Source organism: Chlorocebus sabaeus, chromosome 1, assembly GCF_047675955.1.
Source record: "Chlorocebus sabaeus isolate Y175 chromosome 1, mChlSab1.0.hap1, whole genome shotgun sequence".
Taxonomy (NCBI): domain Eukaryota; kingdom Metazoa; phylum Chordata; class Mammalia; order Primates; family Cercopithecidae; genus Chlorocebus; species Chlorocebus sabaeus.
Genome location: NC_132904.1, coordinates 16,375,695 through 16,394,091, shown reverse-complemented (window position 1 = coordinate 16,394,091; position 18,397 = coordinate 16,375,695). Strand labels below are relative to the sequence as shown.

General features: G+C 35.3%; 2 protein-coding genes across 2 annotated transcripts; both read right to left on the bottom strand.

Annotated features, from left to right (window-relative positions):
- Positions 1-7,451: 7,451 nt before the first annotated feature.
- On the bottom strand, positions 7,452-8,390 carry OR5M9 (olfactory receptor family 5 subfamily M member 9). Its single transcript, XM_037997612.2, has one exon. It carries the CDS (start codon positions 8,388-8,390, stop codon positions 7,458-7,460), a length of 933 nt encoding a protein of 310 aa, XP_037853540.2. The 3' UTR covers positions 7,452-7,457.
- Positions 8,391-13,467: 5,077 nt separating this feature from the next.
- Positions 13,468-17,554, bottom strand: LOC103235634 (olfactory receptor 5M3). Its single transcript, XM_037997611.2, has 2 exons — positions 17,423-17,554; positions 13,468-14,734 (listed from the first exon to the last, which is right to left on the bottom strand). The coding sequence occupies exon 2, from the start codon at positions 14,689-14,691 to the stop codon at positions 13,768-13,770; it is 924 nt and encodes a 307-aa protein (XP_037853539.2). The 5' UTR covers positions 14,692-14,734; positions 17,423-17,554; the 3' UTR covers positions 13,468-13,767.
- Between the last annotated feature and the right edge of the window lie 843 nt (positions 17,555-18,397).

Here is an 18,397-nt window from a genome sequence, read left to right as displayed (position 1 = left end):
TTTAACAAAAAGGAGACTATATAAAATGCACTGTACTTATCAAGGTTTCTATAATTCTAGTATTTTAATTATATATAGAATCTAGTTAATTTCATGAAATTGTTTTAATCAATAAAATTACATTTTTAAAAGACTTTGTTAATTATAAATTAAGGAGAAAGATTATTCAATCAGTAATATCAGGTCAACTGGTTAGCTATATGGAACAAATACCACTTAGATCCTAGTCTCAGGCCATACAACAAATAAATCCCATGTGAATTTTAAAAGTAATATGTTAAGAAAAATGAATTGTGCACTCTGTAGGATGTAGATAAAGAGAATTTTTTTTTTTACTATTTTCACTTTCACCATTAGAAAATAAAACAATAAATAAGTCTGCCTGCTTAAAACCTATAATTTCTAGGTATAAAACACACTCAAGAGATGGTTAAACAAATGATTAAGTCAGAATCCCTCTCAGTGAGATCAAGGGAAAGGAAGAATCAAAGGTAAACAAAAGAGGACATTATATTAGAAGGAGTTGTGAATTTTTAATTGTTTGCCATCGACTTTTGCTGTGCTTTGCGTTGGCTATACAAATTGGATTTCACATAAACACAACTGTGAGATAATTCTAATTCAAATATCATGTTGACTTTATCTTCAAACAGTGAATTTTTTTCTGGTTAGAACTTCCCAGTGACAGGTGGGCCCTAGAGGGTCAGTGACTCCAAGGGAATCATGTCTGGAGAATATTAGGAATTAAATCTGAAAGAATGAACAACTTTACTATATAAAAGCATATATGGCACATTCATATACTCTCAGTAACTGAGAGTCATGTGAAAGGAGATCCCTATGGAAACATTCAGGGGAAGATTTATTCCACAACCTGGTAGGATGACAGATTCTGATGAATATTTCTTGTAGGTTCCTCCCCAAGACTTCCACTACTTTCCCCATTAAAAAGGAAACAAATGACCCTGTCTAACTGTGCTTCAAGCGGATAAGGATATACCCTCCCAAAATACAATATCTGCCTCAACTGCTCCCTCAGCTTTTGGTCTCCTTTAGAAGAAGTAAACATTTGTTATCTTTTGATAAAAGCCCAAGAATCAATTTCTGTAAAATAAAGGACTTAATGAGAATGAGTATGGTCTTTCTTTTAGGTAAAAATGTTGATAGTTTTAAAGAAAATGTGTATTAAACCGACATTCATATGCAAGAGTGATACACAAATATGAGAACTTTTTTTAACATTAAGACAGACATTCATATGTGAGAGTAATAAACAAAATAAGGGTATTTTCTTAACATATTACTTTTAAAATTAACATGGGTCTTTTCAAAATGTGAAATTGATGAGGATGTATGGGTTTTCCACTTTTTTCTTTTATTGTGAATGTACAAGGAGAGAAAGCAAGCCTGATTCCAGTGTAGCTTTGAAGAAAAGTAACCCAATACTAAAGCTCCCACGAATTACTTCTTAGATTCCAATGATGTTTATCATGGAAGACTAAAAGTGGCACTAGAGTCAATATGTTCCCATGTCTAAAAGTAGGCAAATACTGGCCAAATCAACACTTTCTTATTTCTCCTTTTATTCTACACCCAAAATAGTTAGCTGTGGTATCACTAGCTGCGATAAGATGCTAGTTCAGGAAGACAAGTCAGTTCAACAGTTTTATCCTAATGCACATTTCTCACCAAATGGGCTCTCCACTGCATGGAATGGTCGAGGGAGAAAATTGATTTTATGCCAGGTTTTATGTATGTGTGCATGTATGTACACATATGTATGTGTGTATGTGTGTGTATATATGTATAGGTGCATAATATTTTTGCAAATATGCTTTATTTTTGGAGAAAACATTAGGTAGCAATTTAAGTATTAAGCTTGAGTCGAGGGGGGAGAAAAGAAAACAAAAAGAACAATTTTTCTGACCTCTCACAACAAACTAAGGAAAAATAAAAGTTTATCTCTGAGCAATTTGTTTGGGAAGAAAAGGGAATTATACTTTCTATTTTACACACTTTAATTTTTTTTTTTTTTTTTTTTTTTTTGGATTTTGATATGGCAAGAATTTTTTATCTTTTCCTTTTCTCCCAAATTTAAATTCAGATTCCTCAGACTCTGAGGTGGGTGGAAAGGGGCGTATAACCCCCAATGGTCACATCACACAGGTTGTGATAACCATGGGAGAATTATGTACAGAAAAGGAAAATAAATTAATTCTGATGCTGAAGAAAGGGAAGGAGGGCACCAAGGGCCAAGGATCTAAGGAGATGTCTTGAAAATGGTGACAGCTGGAGGAGGACATGAATTTGTATGTGCTATAAACACAGAATTCACATAAGGAGAAATGACTTGGTAACCTAAGAAAACTACCCATGCTCTAGCTGGGTCTGGTTTTTCTCTTTCCCCCTCCTAATAGACACCCAGGGGACCCTGCAACTCTATCCAAGTTGCAGACAGTGTGATGGCTTGGACCACAAGCATGGAGCAAGAAGCTAGACTGACTTATTCACAATTATAGATATAAAAGTCATTGCTTTCACAATGATAACTTCCCAAATCATGTAAGACAAGAGGATTTTTTTTGCTGAAAATAATTATTATTTTTCTTGTGAAGGAGATTATCACATTTTAAAAGCAGGAATGTATGCTATTGTTTTTCTAAAAATTAATCGAACATTGTTGAAAACATCTCTGATTTCAAATTTTGCAAAGAAATTAGAATACTACAGTTTACACTAGAGAACTATACTTTTAAAAAATATATATTCTAGCCTTACCTATATATATATTTATTATAATAATAATAATTATTATTATTATTATTATTATTTTGAGACAGAGTCTGACTCTGTCACCCAGGCTGGAGTTCAGTGGCGCAATCTTGGCTCACTGCAACCTTCGCCTCCCAGGTTCAAGCGATTCTCCTGCTTCAGCCTCCCGAGTAGCTGGGATTACAGGCACCTGCCTCTGCACCTGGCTAACTTTTGTATTTTTATTAGAAATGGAGTTTAACTATCTTGGCTAGGTTGGGCTTGATCTTCTGACCTCGTGATCCACCCTTCTCCTCCTCCCAAAATGTTGGGATTACAGGCGTGAGCCACTGTGCCCGACCTTGTTTTATTTTTAGAAAGGCAGTATTTGAAAATCAGTTGTGAATTCAAAATTTGCCTTATTCACAAGCAGAAATGTTAATGGTGTCTCTTTTTCTCCTCATTGAATATGCTGTTAACTTTTCATTTGGCATAATGCATATTTGTTAAAATAAAAAGATGTCTATTCAAAAATGTAACAAATTAGTATGTTAAAGTTTTGCTCCACAAAAAATAAAATAAGGCAACAGGAAACAAAACATTTGTTTTCTTCTCTTAGCCAATACAATTTAATATTACCTAAATCTAAAATACGGAATATCTTTATAAACATATAAGGATTTTTGTTTGCTTATTCTTACTACTCAGGCTTTAATTAATTTATTTTGTATTGTCCCTTAATTTTTGGCCTCATAAGATTACAAATAGCTAGAGAGGAAGAAAGAGAAAAAAGAAAGGACAAGAAAGAAAAGAAAACAGAAAAAACAAAGCTAGAAGTATTACATTACCTGACTTCAAACTATACTGTATAACTACAGTAACCAAAAGAGCATGACTGGTACAGAAACAGACATATACAACATTGAAAAAGAATAGGAAATTCAGAAATAAAGCTGTACACCTACAGCCATCTGACATTTCAGAAAGTCAAAAAAAAATGTGACCATCTGTTCATTAAATGTTGCTAGGATAGCTGGCTATTCATATGCAGAAAAATGAAACCTCACCCCTACTTTTCACCATATACAAAAATTAACTTAAGATAAATTAAAGTTTAAATGTAAGAGCTCAAAAAGTAAGAAGCCTAGAAGAAAACCTAAGAAACATCATTCTGGACATGGGCCTTGGGAAAGAATTTGTGACTAAATGCATCCAGCAATTTAGCAATTGCTAAATGAGCAACTGCAACAAAAACAAAAATTCACAAGTGGGACTTAATTAAATGAAGAGTTTCTGCACAGCCAAAGAAACTATCAACAGAAGAAACAGCCTACAGGATGAAAGAAAATATTCACAAACTATGACAAAGGTCTAATATCCAGAATTTATAAGAAACTTAAATGATTCAAGAAGCAAAACAATAAATAACTCCATTAAAAAGTGATCAAAAGATATGGACACTTTTCTATACAATACATGCAAGTGGCCAAAGAAACATATGAAAAAACACTCAACATCACTAATCATCATAGAAATGTAAATCAAAACCACAATAAGATGCCATCTCACACGAGTCAGAATGGCTATTGTTAAAAAGCAAAAAAAACAACAGATGCTGGCGAGGCTGCCAACAAAAGGTAACATTTATACAATGTTGGTGGGAATGTAAATCAGTTCAGTCACTGCAGAAAGCACTTTGGAGATTTCTCCAAGAACGTGAAACAGAACTACCATCCAACCCAGCAATCCCATTACTGTGTATATATCCAAAAGAAAACAAGTTGTTCTGTTGCGGCTTTCTTTACTCCTGTAGTTTGATGAGCAGGAGGGAGTGGTGCCTAGCAGCTTCTTCACTCCCATAGTTTGACGAGTGAGAGGAAGTGTTATAGCTCTTTCATTCCTGCAGTTCCGTGAGTTCCAAGTTCTTTTCTCAAGACCAGGAGGAATGAGGTACGTGGACACTGGAGAGTATGTAAGGCTCAGTAAAATTTATTGAGTGAAAGAAACACTCTCAACAGTGAGAGGAGACCCAAAAGTGGGTAGGTAGCCTTATGTGAGGCTGAGTCCAGGCTTTTTATGGGCTTAGAATGGGAAATGCATGCTGATTGTTATTGGTGAGCTTGGAAAAGACACTGTTCGATTGGTTAAAAGGCATCATTCAGAAAGAATCAATTGAGAGGGTGGTTAAGCTGGGGATGGGAGTTCTCCCTGTCAGTAGAGTCTATCTGGAACTAGTAGCTTGGTTTTTGGGTTTTAGACTGTCCTGGGCTTGAAGGTGGAGGTTCACCTGGACCCAACCCTGTCAGCCTAGGAATTTGTCTGTCTCCTATTGCTATCAGTTCTACCAAAAGGACACATGCATTTGTAAGTTGAATACAGAGCAATTAACAATAGCAAAGACATGGAATCAAACGAGGCGTCCATCAACAGTGGACTGGATGTGGCAAATATACACTATGTATCACCAAGAAAATGTGGCATATATACTCCATGGAATACTACACAGTCTTAAAAAGGAATGAAATCATATCCTTTGCAGTAACATGAATGCAGCTGAAGGATATAATCCTAGGTAAATTGCTGCTGGAACAAAAACCAAATATCATATATTTTCACTTATAAGTGGGAGCTAAAAATTGTGTACTTGTGGACATATAGATGGGAACAATAGACACTGGAGACTATTAGAGTGGGGAGTAAAGAGTGGGGCAAGGATTGGAAAATTAACTCTTTTGTACCATGCTCACTACCTGGGTGATGAGATCATTTGTATCCTAAGTCTCAGCATCACACAATATATCCATATTACAAACTTAGACATGAGGCCCTCAAATATGATAAAAACTGAAGTTAATTTTTTAAAAAGAAAACATCAGTCCTATAACTGCAAGGAACTAAATTCGAAAAACACATTGAATGAACTGGAAAGAGGACCCCCAGAGTCTCAGATGGAACCACAGACCTGACCAAGAAATTGATTTCTGCCTGGGAAGACCCTGAGCAGCAGGCCCATTTCATCTTTACCTGCACTCGTAACCCATGGCAATTCTGAAATCATACATTTTTGCTGTTTAAGTTGTTAAAAAAAAACACACACACACACACACAAAACCCACACAAATGGAGAATGAGGAAGAGCTCTGCCATAATGATCACACAAATATAAGGCCTTAGAATGTCAGGTTATGATACTGATCTCTGTAAAAGAAGTTGTTGCTTGCATAGCCCTGCATTTTGTGCTTCCTCGTGACTTTTTAGAAGCAAATTTGGGTGGTTTAGAAACATAAACATGGTGGTAACACAATTTTTAATACAAACCGATCATACTTCGCTCTCAGAATGTAAATTTATGAAACAGTATGTATCCCACCTACCTTTACTTAGATCTATTCTAAGTTACTAGGAAAGTGAACCATGGTAAATTGCATGAATAACAATGCTTTCTGTGCTTGAATTAGTCCATCTTCCTAGAAGCATTACCACAACTATATTTTACTTCTCAGAGTCAACTTGTACATACCAATTGAATTGCGCACCCTTCTGGTTAGATCATCACATCCCAAATAAACTCACTCATCAGCAATCACCTTTATCTCCCACTTGCCTTTATGCAATTATCTTAGCAAGAGTCATCAGGGGCAAACAAATTTCCATTGTTGTCTTTAGCAAGAATGTAATGTAGAACAAGTAAGCTATGGAAGCACTAATCTAGACAAACAGTGAGCTTTTAAAGATTTTTAACCAGGGCCAAATGGGATGCAATTTAGAACTCTGTTGATCACATTTGAATGCATGCCCAGTTCAATGGCATTTAGTTGAACAGTGCTTCTTATCTGGTTGATCAACTATAGACATTAAAAGCTTGATTTAAGTTGCTATATACAAAGTCAAAGAATTTAATGTTAGTGAAAAGGAGCTGGAAGCAAAGAAAAGTTTCAAATGAAATTATCAATCAATGGTTTAATGAGACAATATGGGATTGCCAAAGCTCAGACTTTGTGTCAGAAATGTATACTGGCTCATCTTTTCATTATGACAAGGGCAGGAAAATCTTTTGTCAGAGAGAGTTCACCCTACTAACATAAAAAATGTGTAAATGAATACCCATCAAGGAGTAGAGTTAGGGTAAGAAAACAGACCATGGAAACAAAACATTATTAACTATCAAATTATGCAAAATGATGACAAACGGGATTATATTAAGACACTAAAATTCTAAATATAATTGCATTTTCAAAATTTTAAACTCTCTTTCGGTAAACTGTTCATCAATATTCTATGGCCATGAAAAAGAAATGAAGTATTTACTTCTTTCTGAGAATTTACATATTTCACATGAAATCTAGTTTGAGGATTATGTATATGTGTAAAGTACTCTGCAAAATAACATCCAACACTAACTTCCAACTTAAAATATATGTATCTACACTCATTTGTGATTTCCTCCGGTGACTAAACTTAGCCCAATTTTAAGCACATTGTGAATGAACACTGTGTCATCTTTCACAATATGGGTGCATGTGGAGGAGAAAATATGCTTAGTAATTAGAGTCCGTACATGAGGTAAAGCATCACCCTGTTACATTGAACCTCTTAGTTTATGAAAGAGTTACCTTTAGATACTGTTCTCTGAGCTAGGACTTTTACGTGTGACCATTTATAATAGGACCCTATTTATAATAGGGACAACAATATCCACTGCAATTTTACTGCCTCACATATGTCTTGGTGATTGCTTTGTTGGCTGCTTCTTTCACATCCTTATTTCTCAGACTGTAGATCATTGGATTCAACATAGGAATTACTGTGGTGTAAAACACGGCCACCATTTTCCCCCGCTCTATGGATTCCTCAGTGGGTCTCCTGAGATACATGAAGATGAGGGTCCCATAAAACATAGAAACAGCCATCAAGTGGGACCCACAGGTGGAGAATGCCTTCCTCCTGCCATCGGCAGAGCGCATGCGTAGCACAGCTACTACAATGAGAGTATAGGAGATGAGGACCACTGACAGGGAATACGTGAAGTTAATTCCAGCAGTAACAATCATTGTGATTTCTTTGATGTGCACTCCCCCACAGGCAATCTTGATGAGAGGAGGATCTGCACAATAGAAGTGATTGACTTCAAAGTTTCCACAGAAGTACAAGCCATAAGTCCATAGTGTGCATATTAGGCTGACAGAGAATCCATAGACATAAGGCACAGAGATGAGCCGAACACACACAGTCCTGGACATTTTACTGCCATAAAGCAGAGGGTTGCAGATGGCCATGTACCTGTCAAAGGCCATCACAGCCAGGATATAGACCTCCACGTGGACAAGCGCAATGAAAAAGTAGCACTGAACTAAGCATCCCACATAGGAAATGCTTTTTGTCTCTGATAATAAGTTTTCCAGCATTTTGGGGGTAACATTGGAGGAGAAGCACACGTCCACAAAAGACAGATGACTCAGGAAAAAGTACATGGGGCTCTGAAGCTGAGGACTGATGCCAATCAAAATGATCATACCAGTATTTCCAAGCAGAGTGATCATGTAAACCGCTAGGAACACCACAAAAAGGAGAACCTGTAGCTCCTGACGACAGGTCAGCCCCAGGAGGGTAAATTCTGTCACATCCGTGAAATTAGGCATTGCCTTAGTATAGGCCAAGTCTGTGTTGCCTATTGAGAAATTTTTTTTAAAAGAAGGCAAATGGATTTGTTTTATTCTTGAAACTTTGAGTTGCCTTTGTCCTTATTTTAATTCAAATAATTTAAAAACAATGTACACTTTGCAAAATGTACAACACGGGGTTTAAATATACTATATGTAAAATGAACTGAATACATAACATAATAGGCACTTCAGTTTTAGTTCTGAGCTAAGTTCCCTTTGCTATAGATGTCCATGATTGTAGTTTCACTTTTTTGGCTCACCATAAATGTCAAACTAGGTAAAGAGCTGCAGATGCTGTGGTCAGAGATTTTCCTATGTAAAAATGTCTGATCTCTACTGATTTCCTGTCACTAATAGAATTGACTTGGGTTAATGTTACTACTGTATTAAGTATAAAATGTATGAAATAAAGCATCAAGGCATCTAAGAGACATAAACTAACACTACTTCATTTTTTTTCAGTCATTGTGTGATGTACTTTTCTTATTTTACACAAAATCATTAGCGCTTTAGCATTTAGCAAAAGTTATTGCGGGTTTTTCTGTTACTTTCAATGGCAAAAATGCAATTACTTTTGTACCAACCTGATATTAGTTTGTTTTGCTTACCTTAAAACTCCTTAAACTGTCTTGCTAAGTAGTTACATTTAATGGAAATTCAGAAATAGTTATACATGCGATTTCTACATGCCCTGATCTTTAGATTCACTAAACATAATACAATAATCCAGTATAATTAAAACTCTCTAAGAAATATTTTTCTAGAGGCAACAGTCTCAGTCTTGAAATATTTGTAAGAATAGCTATTACTGAATGTTCATAAAAACTCTTCCATGAAAACGTCCTATAAAACAGGTTTTATTTGCGTGCCCATTTTGCAAATGAGGAAACTAAACACTGAGAGATTAAGAAAGTCTCCCTTGGTCAGAGATCTACTAATTAGCAGAACTGGGATGCAAAAAAAATCACTTTTGTGTTGTGTCTTTGACAATATTCCGTTGCTGCATCTTTCATAGCCTCTTCTACCGTTACATTTATTTTCATTTAAAATTCAGTTTGCTCATCCTCCACAATAGGAGGAAGTTATGTCTTTCACAGTTCATCTTCAATGGACTTTTAAGAGCTTTGGTTACCCTAAAGCAGCCTAAACCACTGAGATAGTAAATCACTACAACTCTCTACTGCTCCAAGTTTATCATCCCAGGATCAGATGATAATGATTTCCAGGAGAAAATAAATTTAATACATAAATTTGTATCATCTATCAAAATAATCAAGAAAATTGAATTTGCAATTTACAAATAAAACCCAAAATTCATTTCTATTAACATTTCAGGAGTTTTTAATGAAGAAAAACAGTGAAGGTATAAATTACTGGAGCAATCATGCCCCTATATCCCCAACTCCATTCATACATATATTTAAACAATATTATGAAAGTTAATAGTTTTTGCCTGTAAAGGAGAATGAGAAGATAAAAAATGTGAAATGAAATGAAGAGTTTTGCAAATCTTCATTATAATAAGCTCATTCTTGCAAAGTTTTGAATAAACCAGGGATAGAAATACAAAAAGTTCCCAGTAATATAATTTCATACAAGAAGACACTCTGGTAACAAATAAGTCTGTGAATAAGGTATTAGTTTCCTCTTCAAGACAGAGAGTGAAATTAAAACGTTTGACTACATCAATCTCTGTTGTAATGAGTGAAGAACTTGCAGACCTACCTTCAGCATACAGAGTAGCAAATGATAACTTCTCACTATTTATAATAATGGCTTAAACATTAGGAACACTGGGATCATCTCCCTAAGGGACTATTCAGGTAATTACGAAAAAAATAAATAAATAAGTAAAATTCTAGACACAGCTCAGGTGTAGGAGCAGTTAAGGAGTGTGAATAAGAAGAATTTTTAAATAAAATAGATCAAAATTCTTCATCAACAATGTAATCTTATCTCTCACTTTCACGTGGGTTCCGTGTTCTTTTATTTACACATTGACGATGCATTTCAGCAAGATATTGGTTTGAATCATTTAAAATTCGGTGAGTCCCTTTCTGGCTGGACAACTGTTCTAAAAAGTGCCATCTGTCAGGACAGATGATCATCGGAATGCGTGTCCCATGCATCTCATGGTTATGTTCAGATGTCAGATGCCTCAAAGAATAAATCCTTGGTAAAATGAGTACATGTAGAAGTCATTACTGAAGTCGGTCAGGTCTGGGATTATACCTTTGGTATAACACTTTCACTGTGTTACCTTGGGCGAGCAATGCACTTCTGAGCCTCAGTGTACTCATCTGTAGAATAGGGAAACTATTATCTTACATTTGGTTGAGATGATCTTAGAATAATATAGGGATAACTCTCTTCCCAATGACTGCACACAAAAAGTGTTCATTATTTGTGCAGTTTTACCTCTAAACAGTTCACTAGTATTATCTTACCACTTCTTTAGGATTCTGACTAATATTATCCTTACCTTGAAGAATAACATTATTCCTATGTGAAATAAGTATGATGTGCCTGGCACAGTGGCTTCTGCCTGTAATCCAGCACTTTGGGAGGCCAAGGGGGCTGGATCACCTGGGGTCAGGAGTTCAAGACCAGCCCGGCCAACATGGTGACACCATGTCTCTACAAAAATACAAAAAGTAGCTGGTCATAATGTCAGGTGCTGGTAATCCCAGCTATTTGGGAGGCTGAGGCAGGAGAATTGCTTGAACCTGGGAGGCAGAGGTTGTAGTGGGTCGAGATAGCACCACTGCACTTCAGCCTGGGCGACAGAGCAAAACTCCCTCTCAAGAGAAAAAAAAAATGAGAGAGAGAGATAAGTAAGGTTTACAACCTTAAAAGTAAGTGGATGGGTGACAAAAAGTGACTTGTCCAAGGTCTTCCACAAATGCACTTGAAATTTGGAGACTCAAACCAGAAACATGGTTTGACCATGGACCTTGACTCATCATTCTTTATGTTATCTAAACTAACGCTCCAAAAGAATAAACAGAAATGCATTTTGCCTTTGAAAAAAAGAGGTAACAAAGACGGTTCAAATTTACCTGCCAACATGCTGAAAGTGATCAAATGCTTTCAATACACATTTTGAAATTTATTAATAACAAAAAACTAATTTGGCATATCAAGAGTTCCCCCAAAATGGCAAATAAATGTTTTTATTGCCAAGATAAATTACTTTTAACTTTGGAGTAATCCCAAAAGAATGAGTACCTCAGACATTAAAAGTCTCCAGAGGCTTGACATATTTCAACCAGAGGCACAGTAATACTATAATCAAATCTAAATTAGTAATTTGTTTATGTATGCAAAAGGTTTTAAAATGCTGCCCATTATTTATGTGTACGTATGTGGAAATGAGTTCATTGCACTTAATAGTTTCTCTTGATGTAAATAAAATTCAATCATGGACAAAGAAGAATGCTTTTTTCACACTTCCATCAATAGCAGATAAACGTTTGTTTTTCTTCACAACCTTATGAGCATCTAATTTTTTTGACTTTTTGATAATAGCCATTCTTACTGATGTGAGATGGTATCTCACTGTAGTTTTGATTTCCATTTTGTTAATCATCAGTGATGTTGAGCTTTTTCATGTGATTCTTGGCTTCATGTATCTTAGTTCAACCATTGTGGAAGACAGTGTGGTGATTCCTCAAACACCTCAAAACAGAAATATCTAGCAATTCCATGCCTGGGTATATGCCCAAATGAATATAAATTGTTCTACTATAAAGACACATGCACATGTATATTCATTGCAGCACTATCCACAATAGCAAACACAGGTAATCAACCTAAAAACCCATCAGTGATAGACTAGATAAAGAAAATATACATATACATCATGGAATACTAGGCAACCATAAGAAAAACAATGAGATCTTGTCCTTTGCGAGAACATAGATGGAGCTTGAGACCATTATCTTTAGCAAACTAATGCGGGAACAGGACACCAAATACCTCGTTTTCTCACTTAGAAGTGTGAGCTAAACGTTGAGAGTAAGTACATGGACACATAGAGGGGAGCAACGCACATTGAGGCCTATGAGAGGGTAGAGGTTGGAAGGAGGGGGAGGATCAGGATAAATAATTAATGGGTGCTAGGTTTAATACCTGGGTGATGAAATAATCTGTACCACAACCCTCTATGACACAAGTTTACCTATGGAACAAACCTGCGCACCTACCCTTGAACTTAAAATAAAAGTTAAATCAAAAGAATGCTTTTTTCTCAGATGACGCCAATCTTATTTTATATTCACATCTTTGCAGATAATTCTTAATTTTTAAATTTATAATTTAAAATGTATAAATTACATTTCTTTAGCTGTATATTGTTTGCATCAAAACAGGTGATTATTTATTTATTTGACCTGAGGATGTAGACTTGATGAAATAAGCTAAGTTGTAGCTTCATCCTTATGCTTCATGACATAAGGTTCAAGAGAGATGTCAAATTATGTTCCTATTACATCAGAAAATGTTATTGATAACAACAAATAGTGCATCCTAAATACTGAATTTATTTCAAATGTAAAAGTTAACTAGAATATGTAGGTGCCATGTGTTGGTCACAGGTATACCAAATATCCCACATGAGTGGAATGTAATTCATTCTGTGGAATTTGGAGAGCCATGGTTTTACAATGACAGCTTATTCCACTAATTATCCTCCTACTCTTCAGTCAGAGTGAAGATACTAGCAGGGGCAAACCAGAGTCTGGTGATGGGCAATCGTCGAGTTGAAACACAGCAGTTCCCAGGATCTGTGAAAGAGAGACACTTACCATGTTGTGTTTCTTAACACCAGAAAGTTAAAAAGCATGAAATACAATATTATTTTCCAAGTAGTAGTCTCTGAACAGACCCTACACAACATAATGAAAGATGCATTAAACAATAAATAATCTCATAACAATTAGACCAATATTTTATGTCTTCATATTGAAAAACCAAATTAAATATCATGGGTTTTTTTTTCTGCCCCAAATTTGTTTTTAAGTGGGCAAATAAATATTTCTTAAATTCATGCAACTGTACTTTTCATTAAGAAAAAGTCTTTTGGTTGCAGCTAAGTATTTGAGCAACTTCCCTTAGTACACCTATGAACTTTGGCACACATCACCGTTTCAATTAATTTATTCGTATGTAATTAATCTCCATACATCAACAGAAATGAATCATTCCACCTTACATTTTCTCAATTTGCACCATTTTTGTTTTTCTTTTCAACCCACAGAATATCTTTATCTTAGTGTTCATAGGCACTGGGTAATAACCGTTTTCCAAACAAATAATAGAAGATAAAATTAAATCAAATTTGATTTTATTTTGTTTAACATGATCTACTGATCACTTTTGTCATGGCCTCTTTCACATCCTTGTTCCTCAGACTATAGATCATGGGATTCAACATGGGGATCACTGTGGTATAGAACACAGCCACCATCTTCCCCTGCTCCACTGACTCCTCTGAGGGATGTCTGAGATACATGAAGATCAGAGTACCATAGAATATGATGACAGCTGTCAGATGGGACCCGCATGTGGAAAAGGCCTTCCGCCTTCCTTCTGCTGAGCGCATTCGCAGAATGGCAATGAGGATAAATAAATAAGAGATGATAATTACAGTCAGGGAATATGTGAAGTTAATGCCAGCAAGTATGATCATTGTATATTCTTTTACAAATGTCCCGGCACAGGCCATTTTGATGAGAGGTGGATCTGCACAGTAGAAATGGTTGATCTCAATTTTTCCACAGAAGTACAAGCCATAAGTCCATAATGTTGCTGCCAGACTCGTCAGAAAACCATAAATGTAAGGGAAGGAAATCAGTCGAATACAGACAACCCTTGACATTTTACTGCCATAAAGCAGAGGATTTCCAATCGCCATGTATCTATCAAAGGCCATCACAGCAAGAATAAAAATTTCCACATGGACAAGAGCAATGAAGAAGAAACACTGTACTAAACAGCCAGCATAAGAAATTGTTTTTTTATCTGATAACAGGTTTTCCAACATTTTAGGGGTGACATTGGAAGAAAACCACACATCAACAAATGACAAGTGACTGAGGAAAAAGTACATGGGGCTGTTAAGCTGAGGACTGACCTTGATTATCATGATCATGCCAATATTGCCCACCATGGTGATAATGTAGACCACAAGGAAGACGATGAAGAAGAGAACTTGCCATTCCCGATGGCTGGTTAGCCCCAAAAGAATGAACTCTGTCACATCGGTGAAATTGAGCATTTTCTCAATTCTAAGTCAATATCAGTTACAAAATTTTTGATAACTAAAATAAAATAGACGAAAAAATTAGAATGTTTGTTTATTTATTTGTACCTTTAGATCCTCCCTTTATACAATATCTATAAGCACACTGCATTATTTTCACCAATCTTTTCTCAGTGCCTGTTACGTAATAGGCTCTACAATGAATAAATGTGGACAGTCCCTATTATGTAATAATTATACAAAGTATAATTGTATACGCTGATATTAAGTATTGTGAGTAGTCATATTTCCAAGATTACTTAACTTCTTAAATTTCCCTCATTTCCAATGATGGCATGTTTGGAGTTTTATATTTTAAAGATAGTTACAGGGGATTATAGTTATTTTCATAATAGAACTTAAAAAGTGTACATTTTTACCTAATCTCTTGTTCATTATAAACATATTCTCAATGATTAGAGAAGAAAATCATATTATTAAATAATTCATCAGCCTAAAATGTTATAAAATATTTTTAATCTAATCTCATTTGCATTATTTTCAAGTAAAGAACAAAAAACTGATGATAGTAGCCATCAAAGTCAAGTTAAAGGGTGAATTATTTGTCCATGTTCACACTGTATCAACATGTCCTGGATATGGACTCCCTCCTAACTCTAGTATAAAATTATAATCCACTAGATATTATATACTGTTATGTTCTAGAGATTCAAAGAGATGTACAACATACAGATTAGTGTCAGTACTTATGAAGCTACTAATGTAAATAAATACTTTCTAAAACTTGGATGTATTCTTACAGAGGTATAATAGGGACAGAAATTTAGGAAGTGATTGATTCTCCTTTGAGGGTTCAGTGGAATTCTAGGAAGATTTCTTGTATATTTTGCAAATTTATTTTCAAATATAGGATGTATCATATAGGAAATTTCTTCTAGAAAATATTACTCAAATTATATTTCTAAGAAAACATTAGTGTTTGGCATGATCTTACTAGATATAATAGAGAATAATCCACAAGTTTTTCTCCATCAAATGGGACATCTCTTTGCCCTGTCAAATCTCTTAGTGATTCACGGTCTACCTAGTAAAGTTATTTACTGTACACATCATTCGTTTAATATACAAATTTACACTCACACGCTCCCACACACACCTCTATGTATATACATATGTGTGTTTATATATACACATACACCTATAAGTATGTAAACATACATAAAGCTTATATATATTTCTCTCATATGTATGAGATATTAATTAGATATTTTGTCATTAATTAGATATTTTGTCAATGAGCAGTCACATTCTGCGGAACACAGAGTGTAAATATATCTAATAAGAATCTTGAGACAGCCTTTCAGCAGGAAATATATTTGTTGGAGATGGGATTCTGTAAAACCTTCTAATGGCTATATATTATCTCTACAGCAAACGATTATTCCCAAGACCCTTCTTATAATCTGCAACGTTAAACTGTATTCAATCACAATGTGATGAAATTTATCCATATTATTACTGCTTAGCAGTTACCCAAAAAAATAGCAGTCAGGAAGGTAAATCTCAATGGATAGTGAAAATAAGTGAACGCTTATCCATAGTAATAATCCAAAACTTTTCAACCACAAACTTGGAAAGAACAATTTTCTATGACTAGAGGAGAAAATTACTAACTGAAACAGGTTACATTCTACATGGCTCCAGAGGTTTGATCTAATTAATAAAAATTTGAAGGATTAATTACTGGGTACATTTTTTAAGTGAATAATAAAGTTCTAAAAACTATGTATACTGCCTTAGAATATGTTTATATATAGACTGCAAAATCTGTTAGAGTCGTTAAAATCTCTAAGATCCTTAGATTCATATCCAAACAGAGATTACAGACATATCAACAGATAACTCCAGATTTCTGATTCAACAGTTTATGCCTATGGCTGCCCGAAATGTTCTTGCTGGCAATAGAAGGATTCTTACTTGGAAAGTCATATCTCATTCCATGCTGAAGGGTGATTCAGCACAAACAAGGATGTAGAAGATGCCATTGTCAGTACTCCCCACAAGCTAAATACGAAGAGCCCTGAATGATGGTTATCCAGGTGATGAATAGCATTAGTAAAATTACAGGAAACTAGGGGTTAGATATGATCCTAGGGGGTGCAAGCTGTACAAAGAAATAGAGATTAGGGGACCTCAAGAGTATTTAGAGAATTTCCTCATTACCTAAATTAAAAAATACACACATAACCTTCCCTTATTAAATTACTGTATTTCAAATTAAATTGCCAATAAATATGGATTCTTTTCCAGACCAGGTATGAAGCAATATTAACTATCCTAGTTAAAGAATTCTGTTTCTATCATCAGAGCTTGGTTGGATCCAGGCTCTTTGACTTATTTTATAAAACTGCACTTGTCTTATTGTTTTGTTTTGCTTCTACTTTTTATGTTCCTCAGTAGGACTTAATAATAATATTCATTTCATTGTGTGTTTGTGAATATGAAAAGATATATATTAACACAATACATATGAAAATGATTATCAGATACACTCCTTTATTCATTTGTAATTATCAAATCATATAGCCTTACTGAAAATGTGTCTCTCTTTTATGTATCTCAACACATACACACATAACATAACGTATATAAAATCATGAGTGCATTCCTATAAATTGTAAAAGAAAATAAAATCTCCATTGTAAGCTCCATCTGACAATTCCAGATAGATACATTTTTCACCAACCTGAGAATGAAGAGAAATATTCCCAATGTGGATGCAGAGTTGAAAAGTGCATGCTATATATGGGAATGGCAAACACTTTAAACCTGACGAAAGAGAAACTGGGAAAAGTCCACAGTAGAAGTCTCCCTTGACTGCTTGATTAGAAAGCAAGGAGCAATTAAGATTTTTTTCCCCATAGAAATGGTCCTGTGGAAAAAGTGCATCTCTAAAGAGAAAGCCAACTGTTGAATGTGTGGGTTTTTTTCATTAGAGTTTTCTACAATTTTATTTTCCCCCTAACTCCAGTTATTTCGAATGAGTACTAAAATCAAATACAATTTGGGAGGGGATTTGTATCACACTAAACCTGTTTATGGGGGTAATCCAGACTGTGTATATCCAGTTCATGCTCTATACTTCACATTCTCTGCTGTAGGGTTTTTCAGGGAAGATGAGTCAAGTATTATTGCCTCGTCATTTACATCAGGTATAACTCCCAATGCAATCCCTCCCCACTCTCCCCTCCCCATGATAGGCCCCGGTGTGTGATGTTCCCCTTCCCGAGTCCAAGTGATCTCATTGTTCAGTTCCCACCTATGAGTGAGAACATGCGGTGTTTGGTTTTCTGTTCTTGTGATAGTTTGCTAAGAATGATGGTTTCCAGCTGCATCCATGTCCCTACAAAGGACACAAACTCATCCCTTTTTGTGGCTGCATAGTATTCCATGGTGTATATGTGCCACATTTTCTTAATCCAATCTGTCACTGATGGACATTTGGTTGATTCCAAGTCTTTGCTATTGTGAATAGTGCTGCGATAAACATATGTGTGCGTGTGTCTTTATAGCAGCATAATTTATAACCCTTTGGGTATATACCCAGTAATGGGATGGCTGGGTCATATGGTACATCTAGTTCTAGGTCCTTGAGGAATCACCATACTGTTTTCCATAATGGTTGAACTAGTTTACAATCCCACCAACAGTGTAAAAGTGT

Excerpts from the sequence above, each read along its gene's own strand:
- OR5M9 (XM_037997612.2), bottom strand. The coding sequence starts at position 8,390 with ATGCCTAATTTCACGGATGTGACAGAATTTACCCTCCTGGGGCTGACC.
- LOC103235634 (XM_037997611.2), bottom strand. The coding sequence starts at position 14,691 with ATGCTCAATTTCACCGATGTGACAGAGTTCATTCTTTTGGGGCTAACC.